The sequence below is a fragment of the Amphiura filiformis genome, chromosome 1 (genome assembly GCF_039555335.1).
Source record: "Amphiura filiformis chromosome 1, Afil_fr2py, whole genome shotgun sequence".
Taxonomy (NCBI): Eukaryota; Metazoa; Echinodermata; class Ophiuroidea; order Amphilepidida; family Amphiuridae; genus Amphiura; species Amphiura filiformis.
In genome coordinates, this window is record NC_092628.1 from 34,128,259 (window position 1) to 34,147,203 (window position 18,945).

The window sequence follows — 18,945 nt, forward strand, 5'->3', positions numbered from 1 at the left end:
TGATGAATTCGGAAACTAACATAATTGCAAAAGTTCATGTCTTTGCAACAAGCCCATTGCATAAAAAGTAAAGCAAAATGATCCTGCCTGCAATATGTATATGTAACCTGTTCCAGCAGAACATACGACCTGGCAAGTAGCCCTACTTTAGTGCCTTTTTAAACACACTATATCCGAGAACCGCTAAAACCCACTAACCGCTCCACTCGATTCTTGGGAATTAGCAGTCACTGGGTCTAGCAGTTCTCTGGATATAGCCATGTTTTATGATATATCGTGGCAAGCCTTGAAATAAGCAGGCGCGGGGAGCAAATTTGCTCTCGTAAAGCCACCAATTGCTCCTGGTCCTTGTAAAATTCACATGAACCATGAGCAATTTTCTAAAATAAATTGCTCCTGGTTACAGTTTTGCACTTGATGCAGTCATGCTGGTATGCTGTATTGTATCTGCAGAAAAGAATTTAAAATATTTGAAAATTGCTCCTGTTTCTTCAGAAATTGCTCCTGGTTCTTGTAAAATCCCAGTGAACCAGGAGCAATGTTCGAAACAAATTGCTCCTGGTTCCAGTCTGCTTATTTCAAGGCTTGTATCGTGGTTTTGGATCACCACAGTCAAAAGGCCCTATTCTAGTAGGGCTACTGGCAAGTTCTGACAAATATACAAACTCAAACTAAGCTTGGAAAATTTAAAGAGATTTTTTTACTACATTCATTCATGGGCTATTTCATTATAAATGACACGTTCACAAAAATGGCTTTTATCATATCTGGTTGATATAATTAGGGTGATAATGCAGTGTTATTAACTTAATTCTAAGTATGCCACAAACTACAAGCTACATGAGCATTTTTACAGAATTCTGTCTATTTTTGTATAAAAAATTGCCAAAAGGTACATTTTAACCCAATTTTGGAGTCCCATTTCATTTTGCCCATGTATTCTGAATTAATTCTTTGAAAAATTAGGTACATTCTATGGCAATGTGCTTGTTGCAATGAAAATATGATATGTGTGGAACATCATGCAAGTTGAATGGTGAAAAAAAAAAAAAAATGTTAAAATTCCGTAGATTCTTGCAAAATTGGCATTTTCGTTAAATAAAAAATGAGTGTCCTCTCCAATTCATGCCTCCATTTTTGTTAATATTAAAGAGGAAATATAAACCCTTACCCTACCTGTATAATCTGTGTTATATTACCAATTGATGGGACAGGGCACTGATTGAGGAATTCATTTATTTTACATACAGTAGACCACTTGTTCTTGATACCACAGTTCGCGTTAAAAATTTGTCCTCTCCAGAACTGAAGTTAATTACTAATTGTTGAAATAAGAAGGATTATATCATAGAATGTGAAATTTGTAGAGGAAGAGTGGTCTTCCTTCTACCAAGGTGGCACATGATTTGGTATTTGTTGCATTTTTGCAAGCCTGTATCCACGATTCTGTTTGCAATTTAACAAATGTCCTCTCCAGCACAATTATGTCATTTCCATGAATTGGTAAACAAACTAAAAAATAAAAATTTCAAAGAGCCAAACCCACAAGAAATTTTTGCATTTTATTGCAAATTATGCTTACAAACCACTTTAGTGTTCAAATTATTGTCCAGTTGTTGAGAACACATATGATATTATTCTGCATTGAACTTCGGTTAGCTAAAAATTGCAATATTCCTAATTTAACCAGAATATTAACCCTGTTTGTAGTGGATTTTAAATGCTGGGGATCTTTTATGCAATAATATTGATGCAATAATATTGATGCAGCTATTTCTAAAGTTAAAGTATGCTTTATTATGTGTTAAAAAATGTGTCCTATCCAGAACAAATGACACAGGAGGGTCTTTTATTTTAGGTTTTCCATGACTAGTACAACAGATTGACGAGAATACTCACTTATGCATCAGTGTAGCTATTGGGCAGGACAAAATGACTATTTCATGAATTTTTCATGTGAAGATAAAGTTTATCCTTAAAATATGTAGTAATTTTGCACCATTTATCTGGATTAGTATCAATTTACTAATTGTTTTATATTGAAACTGGCATATTTAAGACACTGAAGTGTAAAGGAACATACAACAATAATTATTACAGACTAAATATGAATAAGTATGAACCCAATGTTGGTTACATATATACTCTTTCAAAGTTGTGTATTAAATTGTTTAAAAAATGTCCCTCCAGACGGCAGCTATGTTTTACACAGCAAAAATTCAATTTAATTTTTTTAATGGTTCCTGAGGGTTTGACGCTCTAATATTTTGAGAATTATTGACACACCATCTGAACTTTGAAATGATAATGAATTTGCATGAAATAAATGAGTTTGAATTTTGACCCCTTTTGGGACTCAATGTTGTCATTTATAATGAAATAGCCCTCATTATAACTTTAAAATCAAGGTATCATTACAAACTTGTGAGGTATATTTTGCTGGAACAGGTCACATAACACTCAAATCAAATAATGTTTAAATAACTGCACTTTGGGGGGATTATCTATAAAATTAGATGATGCTAGATTATTATTGATTCAAAGTTGAAAAAGTGTTGCAACTTTTCAACACTTTTTCATAACATTTTGTTTGAATTTATTTTGTACTTGCAGCAAAGGAGGAGAATCGACAGAAGTATGATAGGTTTACCAACAAATTTTGTACATACAGGTCACATAGGTTCAGGTGATATGGCACCATCAGACCAAGAAGTAACAGATCATGTAAGTATTATAGAGAGCTATGAGGAAGTCTGTGGTTCAAATCCCATCATAAGGTTACATTTATTATGGTGAGAAGATATCCTCGGACATGGATGTATTGTTTCATGTGAGTGTGAATGAACAAAGTGCTGCATGTTGTGAAATGATGCATGAAGTTCATGCAGTAGAGAACTGGAGTTAGACAGAGGTCCTGGGTTCAGATCATACATAGTCAAACATAATCACATTAAAAATATAAATCAGATGGAGGAGGTGCAACTGAAAGTAAGATGCCTGAAAATTGTACCTCTTTTATACTAATCAAAGGAAAAACTTGAAAATGAAGAACTTAAAATAATATTGGATATAATTTACCAATGCTTAATAGAAACAGTCAAAACTGTTTTGAAATTATTGTTACTGTCACACTTTCTGTGCACAATGTTACCCCCTTCCCCAAATGGATGTAAGAAAATGGGAGTAGATTCCTGTATAGCTGTGTAATTTGGTCATGATGTGCTTCAATTTCATTGGCTCTAAGTTGGCATTATGTTTCACTGAACTTTCTTGTTTTATATACCTACAAAGTAACCAAGATGTATGCATTGGGAAGTGTGAAAGGTATGTGATGTGAATTTAAATCCAATAAATAAACTACTGCCATATATATTTAACATGTTATTAACTTTTTTTCTTTTCTTGTTTCTTTTTTGATTTCTGTTGCTTTTCATTTCTTTGACAGTTAAATTGCATTCAGGTACAAATGAAATCAAAAGGAGGTTATGAGCATACCAACCCTGTATCAATAGAACGTGATGTAATAGAAGTACAAAGAGAAGGTGAGACTTAAATTAAGGCTATACAATGTCCATAACATTATGTGCATAGACTTGTATTAAGATCTTGTCACACTGTTTGTATTCAGTGTTCTCAATTCTGAAGTTGAATACACGCTATGATAAATAGCTCATAATACATGAGTAGTGATGGTCTATCCCTTCATGTAAGCATAAATGACACTAGACTATTGTCAACACTTCATTGATGGATTAGACAGCTTTATTCCATAAGCTGTATATCATCCCTGTCTTGCATTATTTGGTTCACCTCAAGTTCGGCAGTGATGTAGGTATGTATTTTGCTGGTCGCAGTATCGATTCATGTGCGTAAAGTTAATCGCGCAGAGCGAACATGGACAATGGCAGCTTGTCAGCACGCTTGTAGCCCAATCGCGCAAAAGCCATTGATGTCACTACCAAACTTGAGGTGAACCAAAGTGTGTGCACAGGCTACTGATGCGAAATTTCTCCATTCTGATTTTGAACTGAAAATGTATAAAGTAGGTAAGATTCACAATTTTCAGATCATCATTTACCAAATTTGTGAAGGAGAGTTAAGTTGTAAGTGTAAAAATATAATTATATGTCCACGAGTTGGGGAGTGATGTCAGTGCTTTATGTGGTTGCACCTCAAGCGTAGTGACAAACCGCTGTTTTACGTAAGTGTAAACATTATGCGGGATTAGGTTAGCACACGCAACTCCGTAATGCGACCAGCGAAATACACACTTACGTCAGTACCAAACTTGTGGTCAAACATTTTATTAAAGTTTCTGCAAAAAAGTGATGTTGCTTAAAGCTTCAAGGAGTATAGTATAGCAACTTGCAGCAAAGATTCCCATTGAATTATAGTCTTGATAGATGCAGAGAAATAGGGACAGATTATTAATCATGCTCAATTTGCCACTTCCTCAGCTGTGTATGGTTAGGGGTTTAGCATAGGATATTATGCCAGACATGGTCAGTGTTGCTAGAATATTGGTTAAACCACCCAATTGGGTGGCTGCTTTGAAGATTTGTTGGTCTGTAGACTGTGCAGCTTATTATTAGAGATATGGCTTCCAACAAAATGGGCAATTTTCTCAGTTTGGTATGATTTTGTGATTTGAGGTGTAGGAAATAATATTTTGCCAGTGTTGTAGTCAATGTTAGTCATGTTTTGGTTGTATCAACCAATTGGATGTTTTTTTCAGCTGGGTAGCAACATTTCAGTGTACTCTCTTAGGAAATTTGGGTTGTTTCAGAATGCATTACAGAACTGTGACCAGCAACACTGACCATTTTCTACGGAAGGCTATAAGTAGACAAGTGGTGTTTTCTCCAATTTACCTACTTACGCATTGATAATAGCTGGACGTCACTAATGCTCCCAATCTACGCACACATAAACACAGCCTCTATTGTGGTGCAGGAAGTTTCAGTGAGATGATTTCCAAATTGGTTTTGGATGTGGGTCCCTTGTGGGTTGAGGGGGTTTCTAAAATAGATACAATGATGGGCACAGGATGGTAACAGCATTAGGATATTAAGCATTGCAATGGCAAAGGCAGAGTTCTTTAACCCCAATTGGTTAGTACACACATAGAATGACCTATGAATATGATGGGTACAAAATATCACTATCCACTATTTGAGGTCATCCTTTTGACTATGATTGTTGTATGGGATTGTTTGAACTCTGCCTTTAGGAGTGAGATCTTTTTGGTGTATAGTGCAGCTTGAACTTGAAGTGAACTATGATAATTGCATGGATTATGAACTTCATGATATTTATTTAATATTTAGGGTAGCTTTTTGTTTCACTATGACAGAGCCTTCATAAAGAGAAAATATCCCACTTTCAAAATAAGCAATGTCGTTTTAAAAATATAGCCTGAATGAAAGAAAATTAGTATAAGAGATCAAAGCCGGCAGTCAAAGACTCAACTTCATCCCATTTTTGGATATTAAATGATTTTAAGATTATATGAAGCAGGGAATAATAGGTGTATAATCAAAATGATATAGACATACTCGTAATTGAGTGGAAATTGAAGTAACTTCATATTTCAAGGCATAACTATAATTTAAATTTTGTAAATAAAGGGATTTAATTAACATACTGGTGCATGCATGAGCTCTGACCTGTGATTTATGCTATTTATGTGATCATAGGAATCCAACTATACACCTTTGTTCAACTGTTTATTAGATATCGTATGCATATATACTTTCATGGTTCAGAGTTCAGTTGCTACATCAAATTCACAGTTAAATTTTGATAGGGATTTTGATAAAATTATTAATTAAATTATTGAAATGTTTGTCTCTTGTCCAAAGTACTATCAACAATTTAACATGATTAATTATACAAATTAGCACCCACAAAGATATCATGATGGCTTTATCAAAGTTCAATCATGTTATCGCAAAATTATCTGTGCGTAACACATTCCTTTGTCTGGTGATACAGCGCCATCGTTACTCCTTCAGTGGTTTGTTTTGTCAATACAGCTTATGAACGCACCCTATTCCCAGTAGGTTTTCAATTTGCAGTCCACTACATACTGTAACTCATTTACCGAGGTGCAAATTGTGCACCACATAAATTACTAATCTACTTTTCAGAAAGGTTTAGAAACTAAGTAAAGTAAAATACAAATGAATTGCTTTCTTCAACATAGATATTTACTGCCCTTCAGAATAAATCAGTTGTTAATGTTAATTAATGGTTCATATGTAGCATTGATAAACCATGGTGCCAAATTATGTGGGTGCAAGATAGGCTTTCCTGTTACTCATATCCTTTCCAATAGTTAAGCAAAGATAATATTTATGATTAGTGTATTTTTAATTGCATTTAATTGTTTTTTTGTTGTTTTTTAATAGCTTTCAATATTTCTGTATGAAGTAGTGATATCCATAATACAGACTTGGAGATTGAAAGTAGAAGGAGTGACACTGACTACTGAATCTGAAAAAGGAATTAGATGATAACAATCAGTAGAATAGGGAAAATATTTTCTTATGCAGTTGCATAATCCATTTGCATATAATAATCATATCCTAGCCACCTCCCGAGCCACCTCTCAAGAAGTGTACTTCAAACATGGTTGACAAAAAAACAACAAAATATTTATAAATTTGAAGCAAAGAGGGAATCAGTATTGGGCAAAAACTTACTGCAGGAGTGTATTACGTATTGATTTCCTCGTTTAAGAGTATGCTTTTGGTATCCCCCCCCCCCCATGTAAAGCTTATAAAAGAATAATTATCAACAAACCAAAATCCAGTTATATCAATTAATTAATAAAAAATAAGCAGAAAATAAGTTAGCATCAAAAGAGAGAAAGACTAGGACTTGTAAAGAATCCCAGTCATGGATTGCATAAGGATACACCTGGTAATCACATGCTGCTATAGGCACGACTTCCTCACCAATAATTAGTTTTATTTGTAATAATTACTTACGAGGCAGCATCGCTATTCATAAAAATCTTCAAACAAATGGTTGTGGCACAGGTTTAAATCAGTGTTATTGCACAAAATGTATAATTTGTGATAGGATAATCCTGGTTTGCCTATGTTTTTTGGCAGAATATGTTAAAAATTAGTCTTTGTAAAAAGCATTTGTAATGCCAACTTGCAGCAAACAGCTAGTTTTCTGTAAGGAGAATTTGGCAGTGGAACAGCTATGTTTGCAGAACTGAGGAGGGGGGGGGCAAACATACATGAATGTACTGACAAAAAGCATGATTTCACTGATGACTGTTCTTACACCCCCTCCCCCCTCCCCTTCAGTAGCTTTCAGTGGCGTACCGGCCAGAATTGAGAATGACTGTACTGGACGACTGTACTGGAGAAATGCACATGAAAATATGCAATTATTTAAATGGGCCAAAATTAGGTTAATGTAACTGAAACAGGCCGAAAGGAAGCAGCAAATTGTAGATTTAGGCCAACTTTGTGAATATGGATTGTCGGTACACGCAGCCCGGGACTATCATATACCGATGATATGTGATGTACCGATGGAGCTCCCATCTTCTCACTGGCTATGCAACTGGTATGAATACACTACCAGCTCCAACCTATTTATACTGTGACCGCCCATACATTCATATTTACCTTATTATTTTCCAATACTTAAGAGGTTCTGTGCAATATCTAACCTTTTGGGCTTTGGCACAATATCATATCCAGTTGTGCACAACATATTATATTACTTGGTGGAAAAGAACCCAGTCATAGATTACATAATTTGTAGTGGTCTCAGTCAGCTGCTTCTCACATGTGACCATTTGAATGACTTCCTGTCCATTACTATGTATAAAAATATATTTTGGTGACTTATGCAACAAACTTTATCAAAGATTAATTTTTTATTTGTTGTAATACCAGAATTTATACATGTAGCATCATTGTCTAAATCTCTTGGACCTGAATACTGCTTGTGTCACAAAGCATACATCAATAATAATGATAGTGCTAAGAATTGTGGCACATACTCCTGTAGTATTTATTATATTTTAATTAATGTCAAAACTGAATGTGTGAAGGAAACAATATACAAATACTACATGGTTTGAAAGGAAATAGGGGAAACTATTTTTCCCGAGGTACTGGCTACAGGCCTACCACACCGAACCCAAAGGTGAGGGGTGGTAGGCCTGTAGCCAGTACCGAGTGGAAAATAGTGACCCTATTTCCCTGAAAATTCCATGTAGTATTTGTTTTGTTACACCTACATATTTATGAGAGAATGACACCAATTCATAAAATAGGTGTACCTTTCATGCCAACTTGAAGTTAAGCTTCAGATTATAACAGGAACTCAACTAGCTCTACACACGTGATTCCCTTCTCCTCGCAATACGTCTTGAACAGCGTTACGAGCTTTCACGGCTTTACAGATCATAAATTGGGTATTTCAAGCATCCTATTATTGAATTATTTTGGCAATATCTGCTTCGGACAGCGATTCAAGTTTTTTCCATGGACGCTGCCATTTTCGTTGTTGCTATAATAAATTTTTAATTTCCATGATACAATATAAAATGCCAAGTCCTACCTTCGCGGATCAAAAACACTTGCGAAAGGGGATACAAACTTTTGTCTCTAAAGATGATGATATCGTGAATAGAGGGAAAAACTATCATCCTGTAAGATAGGTCATTCTGAGGATGTGTCAATCTACATGGGTTGTGTCAAGTTGTGATTGACCAATGAATTGGTGTCATTCTCTCATGAATATGTATGAGGTGCAATAATTTATAATACCCTGTGACTAAATGCATGCATTTATTATTTTAGCAATAATATGGAGCATACTAAGCATATTGTTGGTAGAAGGGTACAAAGTTTGGTTTACTGCAGCTGTTATATATAGATATACCATAAAACCTCGTCTATAAGCATATACAGTGTTTTGGATGAAAGCTAAGTTAATACGATACATGCGTAAATATGCCATTACAATAGATTGGTCATACAATAATACTTGTTTGTATATGCTTGGATCTGTAATTTATTTGCTCAAACTTCATAATGGCGACTGGATTAATTTAGCTTTTATCAGAAGCACTCTATATGCTTGTAGACGAGGTTTTACGGTATATATATATACCATTTTCTTGTTTGCTTCTACCTATATTCTCAAGTATGCCCTTTGTATGCATGACTTATACACCTAGTACCAATAACACTGCATACTTAGAAAATATACTACCTTTAATCAAAATATTCTAGCTAAAATACTTTACCTTAATAATCAATCAAAAAGGAATTTTTAAGAATTGACTCCAAGCAAATAAATGAGAATGATAAACAAGAACAGTTTTAAAACTTGAAACATCACTATGCAGTTATTTATTTATTTTCATCCCTCTCACACCAGCTTAATTCAAGTGCAAGTTAGATAAGTCAACTAATTGGAATGAATATCTCCATGTTGAAAACCATGGATGCTCAGTGATTTTTGTATGACAATACAAGAGTGTGTTGTGAAGACACTCTCACTTTATATTTTACACGTGGCATTCAGTCTGAATTAGCTATATTCCAGTTGAAATCAATCCATACACTCCTGTTGGAAAACAAGACGTAATCATCCACACAGGGAGTGTGAGGTTTTAAATGGGGTTACAAAATGTACCTGAATGAGTGACTCCATTTGGAATTTACACCCCCTGTATGGGTGATTTAAATCATGTTTTGCATAGTGGGTGTATGGATTTCAACTGGAATAGCCCAGTTATTGATAGCACAGGAAATTCATTATCTGCCATAACTGACTGCATTTTATAATTATAATTGCAAGTGAGGCCTTATTATGGGTTAGCCTACTGTAAAAATATAACACCACAAACACTTTTCTTGTTTTCAAATTGGTTTAGAAAGGTTCAATAGCAAGCCTGAAAACGCAATATCATCTTAATACAATCCTACTGATGCATTTGTTTATGTAAATCACACCATTATATCATATTACAAGTGTCCATTTAAATTAATTAGTTTTGATGTGGTAGCCAAATGCAATGATGATGATATTTGCCTCTTTGGTAGAGAGAAAGCATTACTCAATTGCTATGTTATTCTTGCCCTGATAGGTAAACCCCTTAAAACAAGAATATTCACCAATGATGAAGTAATGGCAGATATCCAAAATGACAAGAATTGGAACAAACAAAAACAATATCTTTGGTGTCTTCATCATATATATGGCACAATTAGAATTGGTTATCCCTACTTGTGAATGAGGCTATACCTCCTGCACTGCACCTTTTCCATGAGTCACGAGGCTCTTGCTACATTGAAAGCCTGCTCTGGCGTGCTTGTAGGCTGCTTTACGGCCACTTGATATTCGTGGGCATCATGATCTCAGGAACTGGCAAAAAGATGTCATCAGATAGTCTCATCTTGTACAAGGCAGTCTTGGGATCTGGTCCCTAGAGCTCAGCAGGGATTCATGATTGTATTTCACAGCCTTACAGACTTAAATCATAGATTTTGTCTGTGTCAACATAAATCATTGTTTGCTGATTATTTCAAAACCATACATATTTTGTCGCGTTTTAACAATAATATTTGCAATACCACCAAGACTATTCAGTGGGATAAAACATTTTGATTTGCATTCGTTTACATGTTTTGATCCAGGAACATCTCTTTAGGATAAAACATTTTGATTTGCCTTTGTTTGTATTTTTTGATCCAGGAACATGGCTTTGATGGGGGCTGAATTGGGGCATGAGGTGTAGGACACACTAACTACAGGGTCTGTGTAGTGCATGATTTCTGTTAACCCTGCGCCACACCTGCTTGTTTGCTTGTTTGCTTTCCTATCTGCACTTTCTATTTCTATAACTCAAAACCCCTTCAAGACATGGTGACACAACTTGATTGATGTGTGATGCCATTGTGTTGTGTTGCCTACCTATGGCAGATGCTTCACATCTGTTGCTTACCCAGATTGACACTGGCATGTATGCATAGGAACATACAGCAATTTATCCTCAGTCCAAAGCTTAACCCCATGAGAACTACCTGCCTATTGGTCAAAAAGAAGTTTTCATTATCAATTGGACCAATCAGCAACATTGTTAGAATAATTTCACCACGCAAAACAATTGGGGTGAATTATTTGCAAAACTCCATTCTCATTGGTGATTAAAGTGAAGATATCATGTAATTGACCAATCAGAGGCAATGTTAGATCGGCAGGTAGTGCTCGGGGGTTAAAGAGAGATGGGAATCCCATCTTGCAAATGTGTACCTGAAATGGGTTTTAGCATTCCCAGTAACTAGATCCTGCAATAATACTTGCAGCTGAAGCCATGTGTCACAATGTCAAATTATGCATGTATGCAAAAGACCTACATCAAGCATACTGGTCAAAATTTACTTGGGGGTAGAAAGTGAAATGTTTTGTAATTAATGTTAAAAAAATTACCAACTTTGGGGTTAATTTCAGTCTGAACAAGCTTTATTTTAAGCTGTAGGTTGGGGAAAATTTGCAGTAGTAAACCATTAATCATGTAAGGAAGCCAAACAAATAACATACACCTTGTCTTCAGAAAGAAAAATATGCACTTTCAAAAAATTTTACTTTCTGAACTAAGATTTTTGTATACTTTCTGAACTAAGAACTTAAAGTAGGTGTGCAGATTTATAAACCTAAATTTTAAACAAGCAGAAAAGAAAGATAGAAATTGCTAAAAATTAGTCATCCAAGTGCATGTCTGCATCGGTTACTTCAAGTGTTTCTTGGAGAAATTCCTTGTCTGCAAATAATTCAGAAACCTGGTAGGTGCACTAGTTACCTGGTAAGGTCAAAATTAGATTTTCAAAACAGCTGAGGGTCATTTACTATCAAATAGACATGCATATGTAATATTGAACTTTGCCCCATGAAGATGAGTTTGTTTAGCCAGCATTTCCTCTTTCCTTATGTGATATAAACTTTAGCTTCGCTATATATCAAGGTTTGCTCTGTGTGCTTTCTAAACTAATAATTTACACTAATGCTATAGAGGACAGAAACCATTGTTTTATTTGGTTAAGTGTGATTGTATGCACCATTTTGTTTACAACTGATGAACTTATTTATGTGCATAGCATCTTAAATGTGTAATGTCTGGTATTTTCTATTTATTTGTGTGTTTGTCTGGCTGGATGACTGCCAATATAACCCAAATTGCTTAAAATATGCACTGCCATGTCAGGTGGTGTGTATTTACATAGAGTGAAAAAAAGAGTTGATTATACAGAAACTCTGAACAATTGCAAATGATAACAATTGTGCTGTGACATGTGATGTTTTGTTTGAAGTGTATTATTTTTGTCTTTTGTGGTCTTGTTGTAGTTAGAAAATGTTTGTAATTATATGGATAGAAACCCCTAAACCATTTCAAGTAAGGTTTTGACGTAAAATGCGTCATTTTGTTTAAGGTGTACTTTGTCCTGTATGTGGTCTTGTCATACTTTGAATATGTTTTTGATTGTACAGAAACCTTTAAACAATAATTCTGAGAAATAGAAATTGTGATGTGAAATGTATTGTTTTATATTTACGTTATTCTCTGTGGTCTTGTCGTCCTAAGTTCAGATAAGTTTGACGTGAAATGTATTGCTGTGAGTAGCTTATAGTTTGTAATCAGTGGTCTTGCTGTGTTTACACTATGATTGGCATGAGTGTTTTGGTTTTAAACCATAAAGATGTTTATTGATACTCAATCTTAAGCACCTACATGTATAGCATGAAATTGCAATCTAATTGAGCCGCTTGAACCTGTAGAAGTGTTTTTCAGACTAATTTATTATAAATCTGTTCAACTCTTTACACACTGTAGGATAGTTAATCTAGTCTTAAACATTCTGTATTATTACATGAATTCAGTTTTGAATTATGATAAATGCTAATATCCATGACCTTTGTAAGTGGATATGAAGCAACCAGTCTCTATAGAAATAAGTCTACATGTGGGTCTAATAAAACATTGAGGCTGTCTATACAACATAATTGGTTCCAGATGATAGTTCTGAACTGTGTAGGCCTACAACTGATTCAAAATAAATACTTGGTCTATGGTTTCAGCAAGCGTGCTGATAAATCACCCTTGTACATGTAGCATGTGTCATTCTATACTGAGACCAGGTAAATATGCACCTATGTTACTGCTAAACTGAGGCTGATATTGCATGTTGTCCTATGTTTGATATCAAAAAATAGATAGCCCACCAACTACCTGCTTATAAGTGTTCATGACAGAAGGTACATATGTATCTGAATCTGTAGTTGATATTACACAGCTCTCCCTACAGGAACCAAGCATGTAGGGATTGGTGTGCGCATTGGTGTACTTTGTCTTACAGGTGAACAAAGTATACTCTTAGTAGTTAACAGCGACGGGATAAAATATAGTTTGTGTATGGGTTGCTTGTATGTATGACATGAACTTGGTGTCATATGTCCACATAAAATCAACTTGATGTCCCTCATACACGTGTTACATTCAGACAAAATCCTTTCCATTAAGTATAGGTATGTTAACCTATGTTAACTATAAAAAGTTGATCACCTAGTGTAGATGTTTAAAATTCTTGATATTTCAAATAAAATAACTTGATTGTATTGTTATTATTTTTATTACAGAAGCAGATCAAGCAGCGGTAGCCGAGGAATAGCCCCTAATACTAGCTGTGTCGAAACTGTACAAAAAGAGTATAACTATATTTTACTAAAAAACAAAACATGCAGAACTGCACTTCAAATAAGGTCATGCATTCTTTCGGGAAGATAATGAACCTTGATCATCATATGGTTGGGAACCAGTGGTGGTTTTTACTATAGTCACATGATATTATTATGAATTTGATGTGGATGAAAGTTGCCATGGAAATGGAGGATGTAGGCAAGTTTGATGTGACGTCAGCCAACGAGAGTTGATCATGCATTTATGTTAAAAAGTGATCATCATGCAGTAATGGCAGACCTTCTTGCTATGTGTTTGTTTACTTTGGTGTCTTCAAGGTGAAAGTGCAAGTTGCTCTCTCTCTCTCTCTCTCTCTTTTGTAAATAAACTAGCTGTGCAGTATGTTTCACATAAAGAGAGCTTAATGGTGCAAATAATATCAATATGCTAGTATCGTCACCATCTTTGCCATTGTGAAGAAATGCTGCACTCTCTTGTAAATAAATTTACTGTGCAGTATGTTTTGCATAAGAAGAGCTTATTGGTGCAAAATGTTTTTTAATATATGCTAGTATCATCACCATCTTTGCCATTGTGAAGAAAGGCTGCTACTTTGATGTTTATGAGAAAGCCAGATTCAGTCTACTCCAGCAAGTAGCCAGTGGTAAAACAAGTCATCGGATGTCGGCGTCCACTGCCTATAGTCGAGATGAAGGATGTGCAATAATAATATATCTTTTGTTGATGAGTGTTGCAGATTGGAGTAATGTAAAAGGACATGTTTTGTGTGATTTTTATATGAAACTCAAGTTTAGAGAAACAAGATATTTGTGTTGTTTGCTATCAGTGTTACTGGAAACCAGGGATAGATGTCACAAAGACTAGCAGTATGTTGTTTGTGTCTGTACCCATGGCATGGCAACTTGGTTAGCTTTCTAGTTGCCCGGTTAGAAGTTTCTGTTGAACTGTGAAGACCTACGTGGTGAGGCCATATGGAATGGGTTTCAACACTATCAATGCATTACAAGTGTTTGTGACAACTAGTCAAACCCGTCTCTTTGAATAAGTTCATCAGGTCTGTTATTATCATATTAAAATTGCAAATTATGTTTTAAAAGTCCAGAATGATAGACCTTTGCGTGTGGAAAATGACCGGTAAAATCTTCCAGTAACATTCTGGACTTGTAAAACTTAAAATTGCCAAACCTGTACTTGGTGACTGTAAGAAATATCCCATTCACATTGCAGCCATGTATAGCTGTCGATCACCCAAGTCTCAAAATGTTGCAATAACAAGACAAGACAGTAGTTCAACAAGAAGTACTGCCAGCGACATGGAAAAAAATGATGGCATGATCGACAGGAATTAAATGATAAATATAATTTTTCACTAGGTTGACCATTGCAAATAAGATTAAGTGCCGCATATAGGTTCAAATTTCAACCCGTCTATTAAGTTCCCGAGGCCAAGTGGTTAAGGCATAGGTCTCGTAAACCTGAGGTCCTGGGTTTGATGCCCGGGCGAGACCACTTTTTCTACTTATTTGCAACGGCAAACCTGGTGAAAAATTATTTTTAGTACTGCCAGTCTTGGCAGGTGTCCTGTTTCCTTCACTTTATTGCAAGGATTAAGGCAATGGTGCCTCATTAAGGTAGTATATACACGACATAGGTCCATATGTACAAGTTGGACCAGGTCTAACTTAAGACCTAATTTTAGACCTGATCTAACTATAGAGATTAGTTCTATGGAGGAGGAACTCTTTGGTATAAGCTTTTTGTTAGTCCATAATTTAACAGCAGCTATATTATAATTATATTAAAATATTTATACTACAGCTGCTGTTTAATTTTTGGACTTTACTAGGAGTAAAGGAAGAAAAGAAATGATTAATGGGGTCCCTCCCTAAGTCTAACCTCCATAGTTAGACCTGGTCTAAAGTTGTTTTGTGCATACAGGCATGACTGGAATGTGATTGGAGATTGCTTAAAATCTCTATGTACCAAAAATACCAGTGAAGCAACTGTAGCATGTTATAAAGCCATGAAATATTCAGATTTAATTAGCGCTAATTATAGACACAAATGCTGCACCTTAATGTTAACTGGTGGTATATAAAGTGTAATATTTGAAACATTACTTGTTAACACTTTGCTATTACATTTTAGTATTTAAATACAACAGTGCCTTAACAGGCAGCCAATGAAGATGCCTTATTTGAGATGCCAAAATATACTCTTGAAATTTATTGTTTGAATTAAAGGTAGTTAGTAAATAGTATCACTCTTCTTTGTGTTGTAAAAAATTATGGTATAAAGTGTCAACTGATTATGCAATGAAATAATCCCAATGTATATTGTGACGTTTGTGTTAATCATGTGGTCATTTGATTCAAAGTTCCTTTTTTAGTATAACTGGATAGGATCCTTTTCTTTCTTCAAATTTTTCTCATAATTAGCTGAATTGGTATATCCATATTCCTGGATAAACTACTGTCCGTGTTGTAGAATCTTTCATCCTCTTTAGGACTAAACAAAGAGGGGAGAACAAAGATGACATAGTTCCTATCCAGCTGGACTGAATGCAGTTATGTCATCAATATCCTGTAATTGTCATTCAATTAATTCGCTTGCATAGTGCACATTAGACCATTGCTAGGTAAATAGGCTGACACTTCTTTGTTACGAACCACTGATCGAAATGATCACAGCATAAAGACTATATCATAGGCTTGAACCAGTAAGCAATGGGTACTAACGTGCACTATGTCAGCAAATAGCAAGAATGTATAGAATCAAAACCTTAAATTGTATTTGTTACACGGATATGTTGTTGCTACAAGTACTTAACAGCATCAGTTGATAAGTAGTAAGTAATTTGATTGCACAATCTAGTGCAATACGTGAATTCACACATCTTTATAGATTTGAAGAAGGAAAATAATTAATGTGCTCGTTAATTACATTAAAGAATGCATGGTACTATAATCTGTCTGATCTCAAGTTGAGAGTAACACTATGTTGGATTTCGCAGCAGCAGATTTGAATCGTACATGCTAACCTAATTTACACACCAGCGAAGGGTGATTTGTCCATACGCCTGTGACGAAACAGGGTAAATACACTGATTCAAATCTGCCACAGCAAAATCCAACATGGTGTTACTCTCAACTTAAGACAAAACACACTGTACCCAATGTGTGACACAATCTGCTCCATGGGATCCAAAGGAAACATTTTAAAAATTGAATTACTATTATTATTACCTTATTCAAACATCATGCTATCATACATATATACTGAAAACACCAAAGCTGTAGCATACTTGGTTCTAAAGTTCTAAGGTTTTGTGATTTTTTACTCCAATACATCAAGGACATAAACCCAGCCCTTGTCCCTGGTATTTGTGAGCTAAATTTACTACTTTGATGTGAACTTGGATTTAGTTTCTATACCAGAAGTGCCCATGTCCGATATCTGAATTGTAGGACTGTTGTCTTTGCTCGAGTTTCTGATTTCTATCATGGAGAACTTAAAACTTTTAAACTCTAAATGTCTGAACACATTAATTTTGGACGTCCATTCTGGTTCTAAGCCCTTGATGTCATTAGGAACAAACATTTCCGATGTAATGTAGTTGACATTGTTAGTAAAGATCATCAACCTATTGTGTATCATTATGATAGAGTAATATTAGCTGAGTGCACTGCATATGAACTTTTCACTCCTCAGATGAACTACATTCACTTTGTTTACTTCATCATTTGGTATCTGCACGTGGATGGTATTGGCCTATTCCAGTTGAAATCCATATACCCTCCAATGGAAGACATGACTTTAATCTTCCACACAGGGGGTGTAGATTTGAAATGGAGCTATCCATTTATTAAAGGTAAATACATTTGAAATTCACACTCCCTGTGTGGAGGATTAAGGTCATGTGTTCCATGTGGAACATATGAATTTCAACTGGAATACTCCTTTTGTAACAATTGTTTGCATTGTTCTATTTGACAGTAGAAAACCATTGAAACTTTGTTCAAAGATGCATGTTTTGGTTATCACAACATTGTGAATTGCATGTGGTACTGTTAAACGCTTCTTTACTATTAGCTGTAGATGTAATCACATGTAAAACCTGGCAGGAAACATGTTCATGTTATGCTTTAATATCAGTCAAGTTTGTTGTTGACAACTCATACTGCCAATGAATACTGTGGTTATGTGATATGTCACCACAAAAAAACCTTAAATGACAAACAAGTGTACGATAAAATTGTAACATGTTTATTTAAACATTTTCCGTACTTCTCAACAATAAATAAACAAGACTAGTTGTTCTTTAAAAGTAAAGAAGTATGGGAAATTTAACATTGATGTAGTTAGACTACCGAATGATATGGACTATATATGAAATAGGTTCCACTAATTAATTAATTAATTAATCCTTTTTCCATATAAGACAATGATATCATAACCATACATGTATTACCTGGTTTCATGTGGAGACGTGCCATGATATATGGTGTAACTGGTCTTGTGTCAAACCTGAATATGCCAATATTAGTATAGCTGCCGTTTGCTGTATTTGGTTTTCAACTGTGATGCAGAGATTGAGTTTCAAAATTTACAGGTTTGTTAGGAACAAACCGAAAGTTTAATGATGTCCTATGTAAATGAAAGTCCTTTTGTGAGGGGGGAATAGTCAAAAAATCATATTATGCTTGTAAAAAAACATGTCGGGCAAAGGTGAACTTTTGGGTTGGAATTTTCAACATTTCACACTAACGTTTCTTATAACAAAAAACACTATGATTTATGGGACATTATCAAACTTACAAACCTACAAACCACTTCCCTGTGTAAGAGATGCTGTCATGGTGCTTCAGATAGAACTGTAGCATTAATTGATAGACCATGTTTATGGGTGCCAGAAGGAATGTGTCACTACATTCCTGTACTCTTCACCAATATATGACTACCTGTAAGTTTGGAGTGCCATGTGTACTTATATTTTTACTTCACTTGCCTCAAAGCTCAATCCCTGATTATAGCATCATATGAAAGGCAATTGGTTAACTAATGCATACCAAGCTCAAAATAAAAGGTAAACACTTGGCTCTCTGAGTGTATTTCTGACATCAGGCAGCCATTTCATTTTCAGCTGATCATCATTACACTGATATCACAGATTATGAAGAGAAACAGGAAGCTAACCTAGCGACGAGACT

The 18,945-nt window shown here is 35.1% G+C and overlaps 1 protein-coding gene across 3 annotated transcripts in view; it reads left to right on the forward strand.

Annotated features, from left to right (window-relative positions):
• LOC140146025 (CDC42 small effector protein 2-like) overlaps positions 1 to 18,085 on the forward strand; it is a 79,138-nt gene extending 61,053 nt beyond the window's left edge. For 2 of the 3 annotated variants that reach the window (XM_072167766.1, XM_072167775.1), the window contains exons 3-5: positions 2,614 to 2,724; positions 3,446 to 3,542; positions 13,675 to 18,085. In XM_072167766.1, the coding sequence (XP_072023867.1) occupies positions 2,614 to 2,724; positions 3,446 to 3,542; positions 13,675 to 13,706 (240 nt within the window). In that variant the 3' untranslated portion in view covers positions 13,707 to 18,085. Of the gene's footprint in view, positions 1 to 2,613; positions 2,725 to 3,445; positions 3,543 to 10,737; positions 10,798 to 13,674 lie in introns of all 3 variants that reach the window. The other variant, XM_072167782.1, reaches the window with a different exon arrangement.
• The last annotated feature ends 860 nt before the right edge of the window (positions 18,086 to 18,945 follow it).